Source organism: Garra rufa, chromosome 8 (genome assembly GCF_049309525.1).
Source record: "Garra rufa chromosome 8, GarRuf1.0, whole genome shotgun sequence".
NCBI classification, from domain to species: Eukaryota; Metazoa; Chordata; class Actinopteri; order Cypriniformes; family Cyprinidae; genus Garra; species Garra rufa.
The window spans coordinates 22,660,900-22,684,085 of record NC_133368.1 but is presented as its reverse complement, the minus strand read 5'-3'; the positions used below and the strand labels follow the sequence as shown (position 1 = coordinate 22,684,085).

The window sequence follows — 23,186 nt, the reverse complement described above, 5'->3', positions numbered from 1 at the left end:
GAAAATGTTGAAGGCTGAAACAGCATTACTAATGATTACATCAGTGCATGAGTCACGGCACTGCTTTACTCAGGTGTCAGTGGCGCCCAATGCGGAGCCATCTGTCCTGTCCTCCTGGACTCCCAGCACCATGTCCCTGTGCTCCAGTGCCATGCCACACTGCACCACACACCACAGTATCATGATTTTAGACACCGAAGGCTCCCTACAACATTGCCTGCATCCTCAGAACAATTCATCAAACTGAAATCCAATCAACTGCAACCATCAAAGCATGCATTATTAGGTACTGCACTGCTACCATTCATTCATGAATAGGCAGTTATGATATGACAAATAATTTAAAGAAGAAGCCACCAGCATCCCCAAATGTAATTACAAAAATAAATGCAGCAATGTCTGGATGTTTACACTTTTTGAGGGATATTAAATTGACAGTTCATTCACACTCTTGCTCACCCTCAAGTTTCAAACCTGTATAGAAGATATTTTTAGAATAATGTTGAGGTCCAAACTACACTGGATCCCACTGACTGACAGATTTCTCAAAATATTTTAAAACAAAGTCATACAGGTTTCGAACAACATGAGAGTGAGTAAATGATGACAGAATGTTCATTTTTGTGTGAATTAACCCTTTTAACTTACAACTGTCTGTCTTTTAGTTGTTTTAGCACTTTTAAATCCAAAAATGGCACACTACAGCTTAAAAGAAAATGTCCAACTCACCATTCAGTTTTTAATTTATTGTTGTCTTGTGAGAACTAGCAGTAGTGCCAAGCCACGCAAGGACCCACATGGCACAGTCAGTCCACCCCCATCACAAGACTCAGGGTTCACAGTATAGGCCATTGTCCATTCACAGTCAGCACTCCTTCACGTTACCCAGCCTCTTCAAACCACCACACTGTACTGTATCACCAGATGGGCTGACACAGACCTGACCAGAACAAACAGCTGTGCCTTTGCACTGTGTCTGTATTTTAATCGACACAAATTTTAGATTAACATCATCAGATTTTCACAAATGTACATATCTGTGAGTGAAAAAAGTATGTGAATCTTTGCTTTCAGTGTCTGATGTGACCCCCTTTTACAACAATAACTCCAGCTAAACATTTCTTTTAGATGCTGAACAGTCCTGCACAATTTTAGCCCATTCCTCAGTACAGAACTAACTGTGTGATGTTGGTAGGTTTCCCCCTATGAACTGCTTGCGTTAGGTCCTTCCACAACATTTCAATTGGATTAAGGTCCGGACTTTGACTCTGCCATTCCAAAATATTAACTTTGTTCTTCTTTAACCATTCTTTGGAAGTGCTTATGGGTCGTTGTCTTGCATTGTTCCATCAATGATGGCAGACCATCTTGGCCCAGATGCAGTAAAAACAGGCCTAAACTATGATACTACCAGCACCATGTTTCAGAGATGGGATAAGGTTCTTATGCTGGAATGCAATGTGTTCTTTTCTCCAAACATAATGCTTCTCATTTAAAACATAAAGTTCTATTTTGGTCTCATCCGTGCACAAAACATTTCCCTAATAGCCCTCTGGCTTGTCCACGTGATCTTTAGGAAACTGCAGATGGGCACTGGCTTTTATAGAGCATTGGCTTTCTCCATGCACACCATAGACATTCAGTTTTTTCCTGATGGTGGACTCATGAACATAGCCAATATGAGAAAGCCATTATAGCGCTTTTCCACAATATTGTCATGGCCACACCAGGCTCATCCTCCACTCAGATCACCCAATCACCAGAATACTAATCAGCAGCACCTGCGTCTAATCACCAAGCCCTACAAGAGCACGCTCACTGCACTCCCTCATTGTCTGGTCACCCTCGTGGAATTAGACTCGTATGTATGCTCTAACTATATGTTTCAAGAATTACCTTTATTCAAGCTTCTCCTTTCGTTCTCCCAGTGTTTCCTCGTCTCCTACAAACTCCAACTCCAACGCTCACTCCAACGGATCTCCTACCAGCTCCTGGCGACCAGCCAGCATTCTATTTGTGCAGTGCGTGCTCTGATCGTCTGGTAATACACAACTCTCATTCATCAAGACCAGCTATCTCTCACCAAGGACAGTTAATTCATCTGTGCTTTGCTCATTCTGCTTTGTCAATAAACATACCTATTGGATTTACTAACATCTCTCGTCTGAGTCTGCGTTCCGTTACAGATGACCAGACCATAACATCATGAATCCAACAGGTGTAGATCCCTTCCAGGAGCTGGTAGATTCACTTCGGAAAGTCCTTACTGTACCCGCGAGCACCGCACCTCCGCCTGCACCGCCGCCAGCACCAGTTTCCACGCCCTCTTCTTCGGCTCCTGTTTACACCGCCAGTCCCGTGGTCAATCCAGCGCCCTACTCAGGCTCGGCGGAAGAATGCAACGGGTTTCTGCTACAGTGTTCGCTCGCCCTCGAGATGCAGCCGCATAGATTTCCCACTGAGAGAGCTAAGATTTCATTCATTATATCTCTCTTGTCAGGTCGAGCGCTCCAGTGGGCAGAATCATTATGGCAGCAAGATGGACCAGCCACCCATTCTCTTAACGTCTTCATCACTCATTTCAGAGAGGTATTTGGACTACCTGTTGGAGATTCATCTGTGGGTGAACAATTATACCATTTACAACAAGGTAGAAGTTCAATCCAAGACTATGCTCTCCGATTCCGTACCCTAGCTGCCTCAAGTGGATGGAATGAGCGCTCCCTGATTACAACTTATCGCCAGGGGCTGGAGCCCTCATTGCGGCTGCATCTCTCGGCATATGATGACACCATAGGGCTTGAGCGCTTTATCCAACTGTCCGTCAGAGTAGCAAACCGGATAAGAGGCTGTATGGAGGGTAATTTGTGCCAAAACCCTCTCCCTCTCCGCCAACCAGAGCTTCCCAGCCCTCCAGAACCAGCTTTCGAACCCATGCAGATCGACTATTCACGTCTTTCATCGACCGAACGTCGACGCCGGCTGACCCAGGGCTTATGTCTATATTGTGGTCAAAATGGACACATCCTTCAGACGTGTCCCATCCGTCCCCCCAGGCCCATGGTGAGTGTAGTTTCATATTCCTCTACAAATGCACGCCCACTCACCACTGCCGTTCAGCTCACTACTCCTCATCACTCTGTTACAGTACACGCCCTCCTCGATTCTGGGTCAGCCGGCAACTTCATCTCCCAAGACCTCTGCAATCAACTTGGACTCAAGAAAAAAGTAAATAATATCCCATACAAAATCCAATCCATCACAGGTAGTCCCCTTGTGCAAGGAAAAATTCGTTACTACGTGGGTCCCCTTCAACTTCAAGTCGGTCAGCTCCACATCGAAGAAATCTGCCTGCTGGTTCTGGAGAAGTCCACCGCTGGGATTGTTTTAGGGCGTCCGTGGCTCGTTTTGCATGATCCCACCTTATCATGGACCACTGGCGAAGTTCTGAAGTGGGGTAAGGATTGCTTCTCCAGATGTTTCCCTCAGATACCCAAACCAGTAAGCCAGAATCTCACCCTACCACTTAGCTCCACATCCATTGAGAGTCCGGTTGAGAAGCTTTCCGTGGAGATACCTGCAGATTATTCCCACTTCAGTGACGTGTTCTGCCCAAAACGAGCCACGCGGTTACCACCTCATCGACCATGGGACTGTGCGATAGAGCTTCTGCCCGGTGAACCAGTGCCCAGAGGCAAGATATATCCACTCTCCATCCCTGAACAGAAGGCCATGGAGGAGTATATCGAGGAGGCACTGCAACAAGGGTACATCCGTCAATCTACCTCCCCTGCTGCTTCCAGCTTTTTCTTTGTTGCTAAAAAGGACGGAGGCTTGCGGCCTTGCATAGACTACCGGGCACTTAACAACATCACTGTCAAATACCGTTATCCCCTTCCTCTCGTCCCAGCCGCTCTGGAGCAACTTCGCGGAGCCCGCATCTTCTCTAAATTGGACCTCAGGAGTGCGTACAACCTCATTCGGATACGTGAGGGGGACGAATGGAAGACAGCTTTTGTCACCCCTACAGGCCACTACGAATATCTAGTTATGCCCTATGGATTAGTAAATGCCCCCTCCGTTTTCCAAGGATACATGAATGAGGTGTTCCGGGAGTGCCTCCACCGTTACGTCCTAGTGTACATTGATGATATCCTTGTGTACTCCCGGAACGAGGCCGAACATCGCCAGCACGTCTCTGAGGTCCTTAAACGGCTCCGTAAACATCACCTCTTCCTCAAAGCAGAAAAATGCACCTTCCATCAAACCTCCATTCAATTCCTCGGTTACGACATCAGTCCTAAAGGCATTCAGATGGACGAGAGGAAGGTAGTAGCAATCAAATCCTGGCCCATTCCTACATCTGTCAAAGAACTGCAAAGATTCCTTGGTTTCTCTAATTTCTATCGTCGTTTCATCCACAACTACAGTGCCATAACCTCTGCTCTTACTGATCTCCTGAAAGGTAAGCCCAAGTCTCTGTCCTGGACTCCAGAAGCTGGCCTAGCAATGAGGACTTTGCAACAAGCCTTCACTTCAGCACCTCTCCTGGTCCATCCTGATCCGGAAAAACCATTCATCATAGAGGTGGATGCCTCTACATCAGGAGTAGGTGCTGTCCTATCACAGCAGCAGGGGACCCCATCTCGACTCCACCCATGTGCCTTCTTTTCCAAGAAACTATCCTCGGCGGAGCAGAATTATGATATCGGCAACAGAGAGCTTCTTGCCATCAAGCTCGCCCTGGAGGAATGGAGACACTGGCTGGAGGGGGCCCTTCATCCTTTTGTGGTACTTACAGATCACCGTAACCTTGAATATCTCAGAGAAACCAAACGATTGAATCCCCGGCAGGCCAGGTGGGCCCTCTTCTTTACTCGCTTCAACTTTACCATCTCTTATCGCCCAGGAACCAAGAACACAAAGGCAGATGCTCTCTCCCGTCTCCATGCTCCTTCCGAACTCCCAGATAAGCCTGAACCCATCCTCCCTCCTGAACTAATAGTAAGTCCGATCCAATGGGCCCTGGATGAAGATATAGCAGCCGCCAGTGTCTCCGATCCTGCTCCGCCGGGGTGCCCCAATAATCGCACTTACGTACCCAAGTCTCTACGCAATCGGCTTATCCACTCTTCGCACACATCCCTGGGCACTGGTCACCCTGGGACCAATCGAACCCTCTCGCTGCTACAAGATCGCTTCTGGTGGCCTGAAATGCTTCAAGACATCAGAAGGTATGTGAGAGGATGCCAGGAATGTGCAATGTCGAAATCACCACGACACCTTCCATCAGGCAAGCTCCATCCCCTTCCCATTCCTCGGCGTCCATGGTCACATCTAGGAGTAGATTTTGTAACTGACCTGCCATCATCTGAAGGCAACACCTGCATATTGGTTGCAGTTGATCGGTTTTCCAAAGCTTGCCGATTGATCCCACTCAAAGGACTGCCAACGGCTATGGAAGCAGCCGAACTACTCTTCAACCATGTCTTCCGCAACTTTGGCCTCCCCGAAGATATAGTGTCCGATAGAGGCCCTCAGTTTATTTCCAGAGTCTGGCGATCCTTTTTCTCCCTCCTAGGTGTGACCATCAACCTGTCTTCTGGATACCATCCTCAGAGTAATGGTCAAACCGAAAGGAAGATCCAGGAGATAGGTCGTTACCTCCGTACCTTCTGCCACAGCCACCAGAACTCCTGGAACCGCTACCTGGCATGGGCCGAGTACGCACAGAATTCCCTCCGACAACCATCCACGGATTTAACACCATTCCAGTGCGTACTCGGCTACCAACCCCCTCTATTTCCCTGGTCAGGGGAGCCATCGGATGTACCATCGGTAACACACTGGTTCCAGGAGAGCGAGAGGGTCTGGGACTCAGCACATCAACATCTTCAGCGGGCAGTACGTCGACAGAAACATTACTCCGATGTCCGGAGAGCCTCCACTCCAGTCTTCCAACCGGGCCAGAAGGTTTGGCTCTCCACACGGGACATCCGGCTCAGACTCCCCTGTAAAAAGCTGAGTCCCAGGTTCATTGGTCCCTTCCCGGTCATCCGTCAGATCAATCCGGTCACCTATCAATTACAACTACCAGCACATTACAGAATTCACCCCACATTCCATGTTTCTCTACTTAAACCTTTTCACTCACCTGTCTCTTCTGTCCCCACAGAGCCTGGCCCAATCGAGGAACCCCCTCTTCCGATGGTGCTGGAGGATGGTACAGTCTACTCTGTAAAAGAAATTCTGAACTCCCGACGTCGTGGTGGCAGACTAGAGTACTTGGTTGACTGGGAAGGCTATGGCCCAGAAGAGAGGTCATGGATACCCAGGGATGACATCCTAGACCCAAATCTTCTCACTGAGTTTCATGCTACACATCCCCAATGCCCAGCACCACGGGGTCGAGGTCGCCCACCACGAAATCGAGGTATTCGGCCCTCAGGAGCGGGCCGTGGAGGAGGGGGTTCTGTCATGGCCACACCAGGCTCATCCTCCACTCAGATCACCCAATCACCAGAATACTAATCAGCAGCACCTGCGTCTAATCACCAAGCCCTACAAGAGCACGCTCACTGCACTCCCTCATTGTCTGGTCACCCTCGTGGAATTAGACTCGTATGTATGCTCTAACTATATGTTTCAAGAATTACCTTTATTCAAGCTTCTCCTTTCGTTCTCCCAGTGTTTCCTCGTCTCCTACAAACTCCAACTCCAACGCTCACTCCAACGGATCTCCTACCAGCTCCTGGCGACCAGCCAGCATTCTATTTGTGCAGTGCGTGCTCTGATCGTCTGGTAATACACAACTCTCATTCATCAAGACCAGCTATCTCTCACCAAGGACAGTTAATTCATCTGTGCTTTGCTCATTCTGCTTTGTCAATAAACATACCTATTGGATTTACTAACATCTCTCGTCTGAGTCTGCGTTCCGTTACAAATATTGCTCACTTCTGGGGCTTTTTTTTTTACTGTGTACTGTACTTAGTACATGGTACTTTTTTAGTACCTCGGCTGAGGTTCCAAGCGAGCCGTACCGGTACTAAAATGTGACGTGTAAACACAACATATCACTGATTGGTCAGAGAGAATCGTCACTACCGTCACTAGATTTGTGACAAACCCACTATATTTAAATACAGCCTCTGCAGTATCATTTGTTCACACTACTTTTTTAAAACAACTGTCACACACAACTTAAAGGAACCGTATGTAGGATTGTGGCCAAAACTGGTACTGCAATCACTTTCAAAATACTGTAGAACGGTGTATCCCCTCCCGCTCCCCCCTGACTCGAGGTTGCCAGCTAAGCTGCAGGAGTAGGCTGCAACAAGGAGCTTCAAGTGACGAGTCCTACACAGTAATTTGTTTTTCTTCTGTTAATTATGTTTATGCTTCACAAGAGATGTTTTGCGAAGTAATTATGTATCGCAAAAATTTACAGTTGGCGATTAGCCAAATATTTCGTAAAGATGTACTGTAATACCACAGTTCAGTCGGAACATAGATTGTTTTCATACCCTGCTAGTGGTGCGATATAAAGCTTTTTATGAACGCATTTAGTACTGCCGACCGTGGAAAATCCACTGTGTACGGAAGCAAAGTTAGCCAAACATAGATGAATCTTACCTGTCCAGGAGAAAATCAGCAACGTTGGCATCTGTCTTCAAATTCTTCTCCGTTTTCAGCCATCTCCATCTTTCAAAGGCATCTCCTATACCAATCCTTGTTTTATTTCGGACTTTGTCACAACGTATTTCGGATTCATAACGAGGTCTTTTAGGTTTGTAACGTTATACATGTTTTATCCGACACCGTTCGTAGCTGTAACTAGAGCAGACATAGCTGGCAACCCGTCTCACAAAACTCTACTGACTTCGTGATTGGTAGATAGCTGGAGGGTGGCGCCTCAGACCAAAACACAAAATAACAACAATAACATCAGTTGAGGGCTGCAACTCTCACTTTTAAATGACAATATCCTGGCCGGACCACTGTTGTCAGTGATATAAGTATTTGAAATGAACATGATTTCTTAATGTCTAGTGACATGTCAGGGCCATTTTATGAATAACTGACATAAATTTCTTACATACGGTTCCTTTAAAAAAAGAAATAGCTGTATTGTGGTCAGTAGATGATGTGGCTGCACAACTATAAACCGAGCCAAAGTAAAGTGAGCCGAGCCGTGTTGTTACCCTGGGGTCCACGTCTTTCTTTTGTGATCTTCATTGGTCGACCACTCCTGATGAGGGTAAAAGTGGTCTTAAATGTCCTCAATTCGTACACAATCTGTCTGACTGTGGATTTGTGGAGTGTAAACACTGTAGAGATGGTTTTATATCCTTTTCCAGCCTGATGAGCAACAACAACTCTTTTTCTAAGGGTCCTCAAAGATCTCCTTTGTTCATGCCACGATTCACTTTCACAAACATGATCAGACTTTAAAGGGGTCATCAGATGCTCATTTTCCACAAATGGGTCTTAATGAGAACATACTTTGGTTAAAATGTCTCAGTGGTAGTGTAAAAAACACCATTTTTACCTTGTCAAAATCAGCCCTTTTCACTGCGAGCTGTTTTGTTGCATTCCTCTTTAAATGCTAATGAGCTCTGCACACCCTGACCCTCTCTTCTGTGGGGTGACGATCTGTAATGTTTACTTTAGCCAAGTTTAGCCACGAAACTTGCTGACTGAAACATTATTAAGAAAGATTTGCAAAGACGCACAAAAAACCCTTATACTCACTTCTTCTGTAGGTGAAGCTGCATCACGAATGATTCACGCAAACATAGACGCATTTATGTAGGCCGAAACTTCAAAAACAAAAGTTAGGGTAATCCTCTGCGTCTTCAGTGGCTTAGATGTCGGGAATAAATCACGACTGCTATGATCATTATTACATCCAACAACATAACTAAAAGAACTTTAATCACTCAATCTGAGACATTCTTGTCTTCCCCTGCTCTGGCATCGACACAATGGCGGACACTTCACAGCTCACTCAGGGGGGGGTCTAAGGTAAGACGGCCGCGTCAATCAACTATCGTGAGAGCAGCCTTGGTTGGTGTGACGTCACACAGACATGGTGTTGAGAATAGCTTGATTTGAAAAAGGAAATATTATTTAAAAAATATCACTGGGTGGATTTTTATCAATATAGGGTGGTTGTGTACACACACTGCCAACACACATTTATGTTCAAACAACATGTAAAAGTGAGTTTTGCATCTGATGACCCCTTTAATAGATCCCTGTTCTTTAAATAAAACAGGGCATGGACTGACACCTGATAGTCTGCCAGTTGGTTCAAAACACCTCTGAACAGATGGACTCTAATTTCACCTTCAAATGAACTGCTAATCCTAGAGATTCACATACTTCTGCCACTCATTTTCCAGAATAAATAAATGTAAAAGTATATATTTTGATTTAATTTGTTTAATTTGGTTGTCTTTGGCAGCTTTCAATCTGATGATCTTTTGGGTCATATTTAATATTGAAAATTCAGTGCTAGATTTATTATTTGCACACTTTAATAGCAATTTCTCAAGGCTCCTACAACAATAATTCTTACGTGGTCCATGTCATTGGCTGATGAACACAGAGACAGCGGGACACTAAGCCGAGTTACATAACAGCCCTGAAGTGGCGCGTTCCTTCGTGCCACCTTGCGTAAAGCTTGTATGCGCCTCCTGCCACTCTTCACACCCAATTCAACCAGGTCAGGTGGCCCATTTCAGGTCGCGTCACTATTTCTGGCCATTCTAAATGTGGCCTGACTACTTGGCACATTTCAGTGAGATAAAACAGCAGTCATCCAACACACCTGGGATTCGGCTGATTATAATAGAATATTGGACATTTTTCAGAAATGAAAGCAGACTTACTATTTATAGTGACGGGTTCTAAAAACAGGACAGAAATTAATCATTAGCTAAACAAGGGGAGGACGACAGGCTCACAGAGACCCACCTGGCCCCTGTGTGGCCAGACTGTGCCAGCGAAAGAACAGAAATTCAGCCTTATCTGTAAATAACCTCACTGGCATTCACTCCTGTCTTTGAATTTTGTATTTGTGGAAGCAACGTCTACGTCAGTAACTTCTTACAGTAATAGACAGTGGCCAACTATCCATCTGGCAAAAAAACATAAAAAAAAAAAAAAGTCTTATTTATTTGTTATATAATCTGCCCCACAAGTTGGTATATAAAAAGAAAAAGAAAAGATTATGTAACTACTTTGTGAAAGACAGCTTTTTTCTTGTCCAAAAAAAATACATATTGAATCGACATTTAACTGCTCTGATAATAAGCGCTTGATTATAGCAACAACATGGGATATAACATTTGAACAGAAGAGTGTTGCTAAGCAACTGTGTGTGAGAAGGAGAATTCTGTGCAATAATACAGCGAGTCACAGGCATGAAACAGTTTCAGATGCAGTAAATCACATCAGCAAAGTTTGAACATGTTGTTGTTCCCCTGACAATTATAATTAATTCTAATGCTACATGAGAATACAGCGTTTAATTAATCACAAATTACTTTAAAGAGTGGTTTAGCCTCAGGCTTTGGTAAAAATACAATCTTGTAATAGGTAGTAAGAGATTTTGACTGATGATTGAGTGTGGATAGAAGGACGTCTAATATAACAGCACTTCCAGGAGTTGTGATATTGAGTCTCTCCGAGCTGTAAGCAGCATTTGTTTAAAAGTGTAATAGGTTCTCACCACTCCAATGGAGAAGTAGTTGTTCACTATGCTGTAGGGCACCGGGTCACCCTTCTCCTCCTTATCGTCAGGGACAATGTCGATGTTCCAGCGGTCAAGCAGCACTTCGGTGCTGTGCTCGATATCCCTGAGGAACTTGACCAGACTGCCTCCTTCATAGCCTGTCAATCACAACACAGACACTGTATAAGCCTATGTAGCATATAAAGACTTAAACTGATGTGTGGATTTTTTTTACTGTTGCGGCCACACATGTGAAGCACAAAAGCTTCTTTTTATCTATGAACAAGTGTGTCCACGCACAGAAAAGAAGAATAAAACAAGCACGATTCAACTTTTGTTCTACTTGTGACAATAAAAGACTGCCATTATCTCGAATCCAAGGTTAGCATGGCTTAATTAAAATTTCAACAAAGCAAGATCAAATGATTAAACTTGCCTAGCAACACAATGCTGTGAAAGTACAAAGCAGCCTTTTCTCTGACAAATGACAGACCATAAGCTTATTCATTTTCAATGGGGAGCACTACAGAAGTTCTGACTACATATGTACATCCAGTGTTGAGAGTAACTAATTACATGTAACAGCATTATGTAATCTAATTACACCATAAATGTAACTGTAATCCATTATGTGTAATTAAATTACAGTTACTTATGAAAATGTTAACAATTACAAAAGGGGTTACACTTGAATATTTTCACACACACACATTGTTTCAGGACACAGAATAGGACAAATGTTAATTTGATAACTCTTTTATTTCCTATTTGGGTTTATATATATGCTTTCTTTTTTAAGGTTATTTTTTAAAGTTTTTTTTCTTAGGCATTGTTAGATGTGTTAGTGATGCCACCTACGCAAAGATTTGATTTCAAAAACAGTATCATAGCTATTAAACTTTTTCTTGTTATGTTTTCAAACCAATATTTAACCTCAGAATGATCTCAAAGTAAAAAGAGGTGCTAAAGTCTGATTTTGTGGCGGCTGTGTGGTGGTAAATTATTATAATCTTAATTCAAGTGATGAAGGATTTTGAAAGTATGAAAGTAAACAAGTACTACTGTAAAGTTAACTGTACTTGCTTTAAATGTTTCAAAATTAAGTTGAAGTTTAGAAAAGTTATCAAAAAGTAATTAAATGTAATCAGTTACATTACTATGAAGTAAATAAAGTGATCGAAATAGTTACACTACTAACATGTAATCTGTAATCTATTACACTTCCAATGTAATCTTCCCAATAATGTGTACACCAAATTTTTGGATCCAATTTGAGCTTCAGGTGTGCCGCCCAAATGGATATGATGTATTCTAATCAATACTTGTGCTTTTGAACCCTTTCCAACAATGGCTATGATTTTGAGATCCATATTTTCACACTGAGGAAACCTAAGGTACTTATATGCAACTATTACAGAAGGTTTAAATGCTCACTGATGCTCCAGAAGGAAAAAGTATGCATTAAGAGCCGGGGGTGTAAACTTTTGAACAGAATGAAGATGTATACATTTTTCTTATTTTGCCTAAATATCTTTATTTTTTTCAATTAGTACTGCCTTTCAGAAGCTACAGAAGATACTTACATGTTTCCCAGAAAACAAAGTTAATTTTAACCTGATCTTCAAATTCAATTTTCACCCCCTGGTTCTTAATGCATTGTGTTTACTTCTGAAGCTTTGAACCTTTTGTAATAGTACATATGAGTCCCTCAGTTGTCCTCAGTGTGAAAAGATGGATCTCAAAATCATACAGTCATTGTTGGAAAGGGTTCAAATACACAAAAATGCTGAATAACCAAAGAATTTGTGGGACCTAAAGAATTTTTCTAAAGAACAGCAGGCAGTTTAACTTTTCACAACAAACAAGGGACTCATGAACAACTATCACTAAACAAAACAAACAAAACAAAAACACCTGTGGATCATTCAGGTAAGAACACAGTATTAAGAATCAAGTGTATGTAAACTTTTGAACTGGTTAATTTTTATAAATTCAGCTATTATTTTTTCTTGTGGACTGTATGTAAATGTCTTTAATGTGAAATATCTTATTCAGGTCAGTACTAAATAAAAAATAACATACATTTTGTACGACCCCTCTTATTTTGGTAAAATAATTAAAATTTTGCAGATTCTGCAAGGTGTATGTAAATGTTTGACCTCGACTGTATATATGTAAAGACTAACTCAAATGATCCACTGTATCAAAGGGTTAAACACCATGACCTGAGAGGGTTTTGTCAATGCCTGGTGACCCTTCCAAATGACATCCTTATAAAGGTTCCCTGAGGTGAACGAACTGAAATTACTTCCTAATTGTAACAAGCAGAATACAGAGTCTACTTGTTATGTCGCCATCATAAGATGCAGCATCTCTTAACGAGGGCCGGCATGCTGTGAGTCAGGTGGGGGTACTGGCTCCTGCCTGGCAACCCAAGGAGCGAAATATTACATGTGTGATGACACCCAGGTGCTCACTCTGCTTTTCTGAACCAGACACGCAGGTGCTTCCAGTCGAACGTTACATGAACGGACGCTCACATGGCACCTCTGCACAGACTACAGGTGCCGCACGTGTTTTAAAGTCAATCAACTCGCATGAAGAGAAAAAACAGCCTACCATCCAAATGAAATTAAGAATACATTTATGCAAAACCTTACCCTTTTGCACAAACCACACACATGCTCACGCAGGAAACAGTCATACTGTATGAGGCCAATTAATTCAGCAGCCTGTACAAGGCCATCCACACCTGCCTTACAAGCAGATGCAGGCTCACTGATGCATATCATTCCATCATAACCTTCTGAATAAACCCACATATCTAATCAAGAACACGCATATGTAATCACACAGGAATGAAACACTGCAGGTCTCTTGTTGGCAAATGATTGGCAAGCCCATATATACTCAAAGAATAGTTTATTTATCTCTTGCTTGAAATGACTCTAACTGAATTCATTTTGAAACCACTTCTTAACAGTGTTGATATCATTAACAAAAGTATTGAAAATTAATTTTGATAATATAGCTGAAATAAAATGCAACATACATAATTATGTACATACAGATGAAAAACTGATTTTAAATTACAGTTGAGGTCAAAAGTTTACATCCCCCTTCAGAATCTGCAAAATGTTAATTATTTTATGAGAGATCATACAAAATGCATGTTATTGTTTATTTAGTACTGACCTGAATAAGATATTTCACATAAAAGATGTTTACATATAGTCCACAAGAGAAAATAATAGTTGAATTAAAAATGACCCCGTTCAAAAGTTTACATCCCTCTTGATTCTTTATACTGTGTTCTTACCTAATGATCCACAGCTGTGTTTTTGTTTAGTGATAGTTGTTCATGAGTCCCTTGTTTGTCCTGAACACTTAAATTGCCCGCTGGTCTTCAGAAAAATCTTTTTAGTCCCCACAAACTCTTTTCGTTTTTCTACATTTTGGTGTAAACCTTTCCAACAATGACTGAGGAGAACTGAGGGACTCTTATGCAACTATAACAGAAGGTTCAAACACTTGTTTTACTTTTTGTAAATTTAACTTATTTTGTCTTCTGGGAAACATGTACTTATCTCGTGAAGCGTCAGAAGGGCAGTACTAAATGAAAAAATATGATATTTAGGCAAAATAATAAAAAGTACACATCTCCATTTTATTAAAAGGTTTTCACCCCCGCTCTTAATGCATTGTTTTTTCTTCTGGAGCATCAATGAGCATGTGAACCTACAGTAATAGTTGCATATTAGTCCCTCAGTTGTCCTCAGTGCGAAAAGATGGATCTCAAAAGCATACAGTTATCTTTGGAAATGGTTCAAATGCACAAAAATGCTGGAAATACAACAGTATGGATTTAAAAGACTTGAAAAAAAGCACTACTTTTACAGTTCTCCTTTTTTGATGAAGACAGTTAATAAGAGAATTTTAATTTTGGGTCAATCATCCATTCAGGTTTAACAGGGCAAGTGCTGTTGTTACGGTCATCTGTGTGATGAAGATCACAGAATCAAATTCCTGAGTTCAAGTGTGGTCTCAACAAATCCTGGTCTTTCATTCATGTGACCGGAACATTCATCTAACTATGACCAAGTTTGATTATTACAGTCTGACCTTCTGTTGAAGCTTGTGTGTGGAAATGTTTAAAAGAAAGCAGTCTCAAAATCCTTTTGAAGGGTTTATACAGGATTGCGTTCAGATTTTAAAAATTCAAAGCCTAATCTCGACTTGAGTGGTTCCGCGGAGGAAAGCCCTTTAAGTTTCATTTCAAAGGCCTTTAGTAATTCCCTCCAACTGCTGCTGGACAGTCTCTAATTTTTTCCTCACCTCCACCCCAGCGCAGACAGCGAGCGAGGTCATTCCCGGTACCCAGTGGCAGGATCGCAACAGGCGGATGCCGTGCAAAATTGGCCTTATCTGTTGAGAAACAAAGAGAGCTATTAAAACAGCAGTGTGTCATTTTCATGTTAAAACACTCTCTATTATTCCAGTTTAATGCGCAGAGTTCCTTGAAAAGTGTAAACACTGGGGCTCTGTGGTGCTCAAAACATTGCACAGCGGCCTGACACAGCAACACTGTACATTTTGTACACTTTGCTGTACATTTGGGATGGAACTATTTGTTTAGCTTAATAATGAAACATGGGGGAGTGTTACAAAACCTGTTTGAAAGCTTTTTAAAGTTTATTTGGTGCAATTCTGGGCTTAGAAAAGGGCATCAGCAGTGCTGCCGGGAGGTCATTCTCCTTTTTACATTTTTTTCATTTCATTTTTTTTTTTTGTGAACAAAAATGTAAATATCCGTTTAACCTTTCTACCCGAAGATGCTAAATTAGTTTTTATTTCCTACCTACGTTAAAATGTTTTATCATTTTAAGCACATATTTGTACATAAATTATAAATATATTTAATAGATTTACATGTGTGTGCCATACCGTTAAAAATACAGTAATACTGTGAAATATTATTGCAATTGTTACAAAATGTTTTTTGTATTTTAATATATTATAAAACATAATTTATTCCTGTGATAGCAAAGCTGAATTTTTAGCATCATTACTCCAGACTTCAGTGTCACAGAAATCATTCTAATATGCTGATCTGGTACTCAAAGAAACATTTATTATTATCATCAATATTGAATACAGTTGCAGTGCTTTCAGGATTCTTTGATGAATAGAAAACTCAAAAGAACAGCATTTAATAAAAAAAACAAACATATTTTGTAAAATTATACATCTTTCCTGACACTTTTGATCAATTTAATGCATCCTTGCTGATTAAAAATATTTGAATTTCTTTTGAAAAAATGTTGTACGGTAAGTAAATACATTATTATGGACCTATATTACACTCTCTTTTTTTAAACAATACGCAACAAGGGATCCTTCCTTGGCCTTTCTGAAGACCCTGATCTAACTTGTCGATTTCAAAAAGTATTGAAGTTATGCTGACAGCATTGGCTAGTGCTTCTTGCATCAATGTGTATCATTCCTCACAACAAATGTGTTTGTTTCTCTTGTTCTGTTCTGAGACAAACAGCAGTGTGTGCATTCTGCCGAGGAGAGGCAACATGATGAACTGTATTTTTCTGTCCTCACGCTGATGGTCCCTGTGTGGCTCATTGCTATGTGCACAGGGACTGCGGGGACGTTGTTTTCTGTGCTGGTCCGTATGGCGTGATGTACTGCCTAACCGCAGGGGTTCTCTGAGTAATCGTCAGCAGCAGACATTTTCTAATACCAGTCAAACTCGAGTGGGTGAACAACAAGCAAGGACTGATCGCAGAGCGGCTCTCATTCAAATGCTGCTCCTAAATCATCACTTTAGGGCTGTTAGGAGGACAAACTCCCACATGCATCCCTGTCCTCCTCAATTTGCCAGGCTAAAGAGTCTCTAAAGGGATAAAGAGCACAACGCTTCTGATCTAAGTTCAGGTTTCAGTACCATCAGCCAATTGCAATTTCAAGCCAAAGGTTTGGAGACCAAGCTGATTCTAAATCAGCACTTAGCGGCGATATCTACCACCGCCCACACAGGTTCCTCTCCAGCGCTCGTCCATTAACATCAATACGGCTGTCAGGAGGGGGAAAGACAGGCCATTATATCTCCACTGTTATCCTGCATTCACTCATATGAAAGAGGTCACAGATGAGTCAATGCGCTTCCTAGAAACAATGATTTGTGAACAGTCTTTCTGATGGTTAAACGTCATGATTATATGGGCCTTAAATAAGAGCCAGCCTCCAGTCAAGTACCGCATGGATGTTCAAAAGTTTGTAGATGAATTGGCTGACATGCTTTATTGATCTCCCAGGGGAAATGCAGATGCAAAATAGCAGGAAATATAAAGTCAATCAAACTAGATGGTCAGTATAAGATCTGGATCTTAAATGAAGGCGTTTTCTTCGGTTGTGTCATTAAAAACTCATCTTGAAAGATGAAAGTGATATTTAGCCAACCAGAAATCACTTTATTTTCTGTACAGAGCAGCTGAAATGCAGTCGTGTGTGAAATCCCAATGTGAGCCAGCTGCTGAAGTTCGTGCTACGTATGCATGTACAGTGCCTTGCAAAAGTATTCATACCCCTTAATTTGTTTTTACGCTTTGCTATGTTGCAGCATTATGTTAAACTGCTTTAAATTACTTCCCCCCCCACATCAATCTACATTCCATACATCATTATAACAAAGCATAAACAGAATTGTCACAACTTTGTGAATTTTTAAAAAATAAAAAACTGAAACAAGTACATTGCATAAGTATTCATACCCTTATGTCAGTACAGCTGAAGCACCTTTACAGCCTCAAGTCTGTTTTGTGTATGATGCAACAAGCTTTGCACATCAGTATTTGGCAATTATCTGCCATTCTTCACCTCTCAAGCTCTGACAGCTTGGATGGGGCTGGCAGACATTTTCAGGTTTCTGCAGAAATGTTTAATTGGGTTCAAGCCCAGGCTCTGGCTGGACCACTCAGGACATTCACAGAGTTGTCTATATCCCAGATGTGTGGCTTGATGCAATCCTGTTTCTGAGCTCTACAGGCAGTTTTTTACTTCAGGGCTTGGTTTTTGCTCTGATATGCATTATCAGCTGTTCAGCTGTTAGATCTTTTTATTAAGATGTTTGTCTTTCCAAATCATACCCATTTAATTGAATTTGCCACAGGTCAACTAAACTCAAAGTGTAGTGACATCTACAAGCAAGATGAATGCTCCTGAGCTAAATTTCAACCGTCCCAAAAGAATACTAATGCAATGGTGAATGGAGTGTAGATTGATGTAGAAAAAAAGTAATTAAGGCAGTTTAACATAGGGCAGCAACATAACAAAAAGTGGCACAATTAAAGGGTATGAATACTTTCATAAGGCACTGTACCATGTAACTTCCACTTTTGGCTGATGGTCTATTATAGACATAGTTCACCCAAAAATGAAAATTACCTTGTGATTTACTCATGCCATCCTATGTGTATATGACTTTCTTCTTGAAGATAAATGTGATACGAAATGCGAAGAGTTTTGTCTGAAAGAAGAAAGTCATATACACCTAGAATGGCTTGAGGGTAAGTTACAGGGCAATTTTCATTTTTAGGTCAACTATCCCTTTAATTCCATGTAATAATGTTAATTATTAAAGCTCTGGAAATCACTGATGCTGTTGAGTACTCACCGATGCAGTCCAAAATCCACCCCACTGATCCATCGCCTCCACAGGCCAGCACACGGAAGTTGGGCACGTCTCGAAAAAAGTTGAGCCTGGAAGACATAAAAACAATGAGATAGTGGCTTGCCTTTCATGTATTTGCACGAAAGCTTTCCTTGGTCCTATAATTAAAGTGATCCCGTGGAGTGACAACACTGCAGCAAAGCAAACCTACCCAACAATCTACAGCATTCACACTATTGCCCAGTGGCAATGTACAGTTTACTATTCAGTGCTGTATGTTTGATCTGAAGAATGTTACAGAAGATCAGTGTTGTTTTTTATTCAGTGTCATGGGAGAAAAACTCTCGAAGTCAAACCCATTGAGCCTTGAAAACATTTATTTCTTTAAATATCAACTAAACTTTTGACTGTTAAAGTTTGAGTCCTAAAACTTCAAGTTTTATTTGTTTGTGAACTGGCCTTGAGCTGTGAGACAAGCACACAATGAATAAAACTTAGTTTTATCACTTGAGCTCTATCTCTTCAATCTTCACTTTCAGAGGTAAGTACACAGTGCAGAAGACATCACCCTCTGCTGGTCAGGACCATGTACTGCAGCACATGGGTGACTCTGGGACATATCCTACATATAGACACACGTGGGATCTGCAATAGCACTAAGCGTAACACGCAAGCAGAGCAGTCGCCCAAGTGTGTGAAAAATTTATACTGTGTAACCTCTTTTGATGGGCTCTGACAATGCAGCATGTTTTATGTATGCAGGACAAGAGTGAAAGGGAAGAGTAAATGTGCCACTACACTGACCTTTAAAATGCAGTCAATTTAAGCAGTTCTCAGGTTTATTGCTGTAGTGCCATTGAAATGCTCAAACTACGTCAACAACAACATCCTCGACATGGCTGTCCACTGAAGTTCAATAGCTGAGTAACACGAGTGGAACATAGCTGTGTGGTTTTGGACAGGCTTGAGCTGGAATCGTGTTTCAGGCTGACTAAATGAGCTCTGCTCCAGATAAATTTGTAATGTACCAGGGCCCGCTGTTTGAAATGGCAACGTAGGCTGCTGTTGTAGATATGCGGTTTGCGTAAACAATTCCTTCTCCAATGACATGGGCAACAGAGAACAGATACTTGAGCAATCTGTGTGTTTTTCCATATAAAGCTGTAAAAGTGGCCTCTTCAGAGCAGACACTTAGCAAAAGAGCACACTTGTCTATTTTCATCTCTCCATCTTTTGATCTCCACTCAGACCCCCGAGTGTCAGTCATCAGTTCGGCAATTTAAAAATGCAATGACCAGGAGATTGTAAAGAAGAAAGATTCTCAAATAATCAGTCTACAGTGTAAATAGTGAAGCTGCACTGATGATACACCATATTATATTTACATTTATTCATTTAGCAGTAGATTAGACCTAGAGCGACACAATCAATTGATTTTGTCTTCATTTACTCGCATTAATGTAGATTTAAACCTATGACTTTCTTCTGTGGAACACAGAAGACATTTTGATTTCCCCCCCCCCATACAATAGAGGTCAATGGTCACCAAAACTGTTTGGTTACTGACATTCTTCAAAATATCTTCTTCCCACAAAGGGAAAAAAGTCAGTGACATTAAGATTTAAACAGCACCACAATACCAAATCTCACAAGTAAACCAGAATATTAGAAAGCTAAAAGTAGATTTATATTAAAATAAAGTGAATTTCTATAAACCAAACAATGATAAGGGATACATATTAATCACATAGTACTGTTCAAAAGTTCAGTCAGTAAGACTGACATAACTCTTATGTTCACCAAAAATATACAAAAACAGTAATATTGTGATTATTTCAATTTAAAACAAATGTTTTCTATTTTAATATCTTTAAATGTCATTTATTTAAAAATGGCAAAACTGAATTTCTCAGCATATTTTTTAAGTTCTTTTACGAATTGAACTTTTATAAGAATAGCATTTATTTGAAAAAATAAATCTTTTGTAACATTATAAATGCATTAACTGCCACTTATGACCAATTTCATAAAGTGAGGGAAATAATTATTTGATCCCCTGCTGATTTTGTACATTTTCCCCCAAAAATCCAGAAAAACGCATTTCAAAAAAGTTATAAACTTATATGCATTTTAATGAGTGAAATAAGTGTTTAATCCCCTATCAAACAGCAAGATTTCTGGCTCCCAGGTGTCTTTTATACAGGTAACAAGCTGAGATGAGGAGCACTCTCTTAAGGGGAGTGTTCCTAATCTTAGTTTGTTACATGTATAAAAGACACCTATCCACAGAAGCAATCATTTAGATTGCAAACTCTCCACCATGGCCAAGACCAAAGAGCTCTCCAAGGATCTCAGGGACAAGAGTGTAGTCCTACACAAGGCTGAAATGCGGGGCAGGTTGGGGCGGGTCATTAAAAACAAAATAAAATAAAAAAATCTATGTATGTTGCGTGCAATTCCCTATAGCCTATATTAAATATTTGGGAATATCTATTTTCATATTTTATTAAGTTCTTTAATAAGGTTATCAACACGTCACATCATGAAAGCGCCAAGCAGCTCCCGCTGCCAGCCACGAGCGCATCAAGCGAGCGCACATTCAGCTCTGCTGGACTGGTGCTGGAGTCTAGGCGAAATAGATTAAACCCCGGTACAGTGGATGCCATTCTTTTTTTGCACAGAGAACGTAAAAACGCTAAATGAACATTTCCGTGTGTTACAGTTTTTCTCAATTGCTAAAACACTATAACCAGTCTTTTGAACTAAAATTTCAAAACTATAACGCCATTTTTGAAAAAGCACACCCATTTCCCTAAACTATAAACACTATTCCCTGCTTTGACACATGAGTTATATTTGGTGAACTGTTACTTCAAAACTCTACACACAAATCCCTACATTTCTCAGTGCTTACACCATGAGGTCATTTAGAAAGCACAAGCATTCAATATTGTTCACTCAAGTCTGCAAAGTTTGAGCTCAATTAGCACACAATTACCCAAGTGGAAACACTAGGAGTCAAAATTTAGCACACACCAATCAGAACCTTCGATGGAGATAAAAGGATAAAAGTTTTTCTCAGTCACTTTGGTGCATTTCTCAGATCAGAAATGAAATATACATTTGTCTGCAGTTTCCTACATTATCAGTTGCTATTGTCATGTTGCTCAAAATGTATTATATACTGTAGTTCTCTGTGCAATAGTCTTACCCCTCAAAACATCAAGTCATTAGCTCATCGTATAAATCATTACCTAAATGCAAAATTTTTGATCTAGTTGTCCTAAACTGTCAATCATATATTCTACACATTTCTATTAGACTTTTTGTAAATTTGCCATGAATTATTCAAGTGAATCTTGACTTTCACTAATGAAGATAATATAGATCAACCAATGATAAAGCAGTTCTCTGAAATAGATCAAAGGTACATCTCATGAACCTTCCATTGGAAAGCAAATAGACAGAGGACAACACTGTCACGTATCTGGTCTATCTCATCATGAACTCTTGCACACACATTCTGGACTGCAATCCCCATAAGCCACTGCACCAATCACTGCACACATCTGTTCCTCGTTTTCCACTGAACTGATTGCTGCACACACCTGTTTCATATTTACCTACATGCATTTAAGCCACTCACACACACAGCCACCTTGCAAAGTCTTATCGTTCCATATGGTCGTTATTCTAAGCGTTTCTCTCTGTGTTGGATTATCTGTGTATGACTCTGGACTGTGTACCCCGTTGACGATTCCTGCTACCTGCCATTGCGACCATTGCCTGTCTATTGAACTGTTTCCCGGATTACCTACGTTGTTCCTGTTTTCTGGTGATTATTCCTGCATGTTGACGATTCTCAATAAATGCTGCAAATGGATCCGCACGTCTCAGTCTGACTCCCTGTGACAAACACAGGAGTTACAAATTCTGACAGTGGACTTTCTTTTTATTTTCACCTTTGTGCCCATATTTCTTTTTTTTTTTTCTGTTTCACAATGACGTTGTGTGCTTTTATTTTAATTTTTATTTTTTGTCAGACCACTAGTACAAGTGTAACTGTGAATCCTATCCAGTCTTTTTCAATCAATATCCCACATACAGTAATGTGTAATTTTGAAGAGGAAGAGTAGGAGGTGAAAGAGGAAGAGGAGGAGGAGAAGGAGGACGATGATGACAACAACATGGAAGAGACAGAGTAAGGGCAAGGGCAAGAAGACAAGCAGTCTCATATATTTTAGTTGATGAGTGCCAGGGTTGGATCAGGCATGCAAGAGGATTTTACCCCTGCTGCCTGGCCAGGGCTAATTTAGCCTGTGATGCTGAAGAGGTTCTTTGGCCTGTCCCAGACCAAAGACAGGATGCTGGGCAGAATAATTATTTTGTTGTTTTTTGCTGTTTTGTACTGTACAGTACATTAAATTAAGGAATAAAACACTTGCAAAGGAATAGATTTGTTGTGTTCATCATGTGAAAAGTTTTTTATTTGTATTGTTTTTGTAGTATTGTTTTGAATTTATCTCATCAGTGTGTAAAACTGTGTTGTAGTGTGTTTGTTTTTGAGGATTTGTGTGTCATGTCTGAAAGCAAAGTTTGGTTTTTCAGCAAGATTGCATTGTTTTGAGTGGAGAGCTTCATTTTGACCTCAATATAGGAAGTTTGGGGAAATGAGTTAGGAGTTGTGGATTTGTGTTTAGAGTTTCGCAAATAAGAGGCATAATTTCAAGAAATGTGTTTAAGCAATTGAGAAAAACTGTAAAT

General features: G+C 40.9%; 1 protein-coding gene across 1 annotated transcript in view; it reads right to left on the bottom strand.

Moving 5' to 3' along the window:
* Positions 1 to 23,186, bottom strand: part of dgkg (diacylglycerol kinase, gamma) — a 449,591-nt gene that overhangs the window by 376,996 nt on the left and 49,409 nt on the right. The window contains exons 18-20 of the mRNA XM_073845052.1: positions 18,426 to 18,511; positions 15,077 to 15,166; positions 10,739 to 10,899 (exon numbers count right to left, since the gene is read on the bottom strand). Of these exons, the coding sequence (XP_073701153.1) occupies positions 10,739 to 10,899; positions 15,077 to 15,166; positions 18,426 to 18,511 (337 nt within the window). The remainder of the gene's footprint in view (positions 1 to 10,738; positions 10,900 to 15,076; positions 15,167 to 18,425; positions 18,512 to 23,186) is intronic.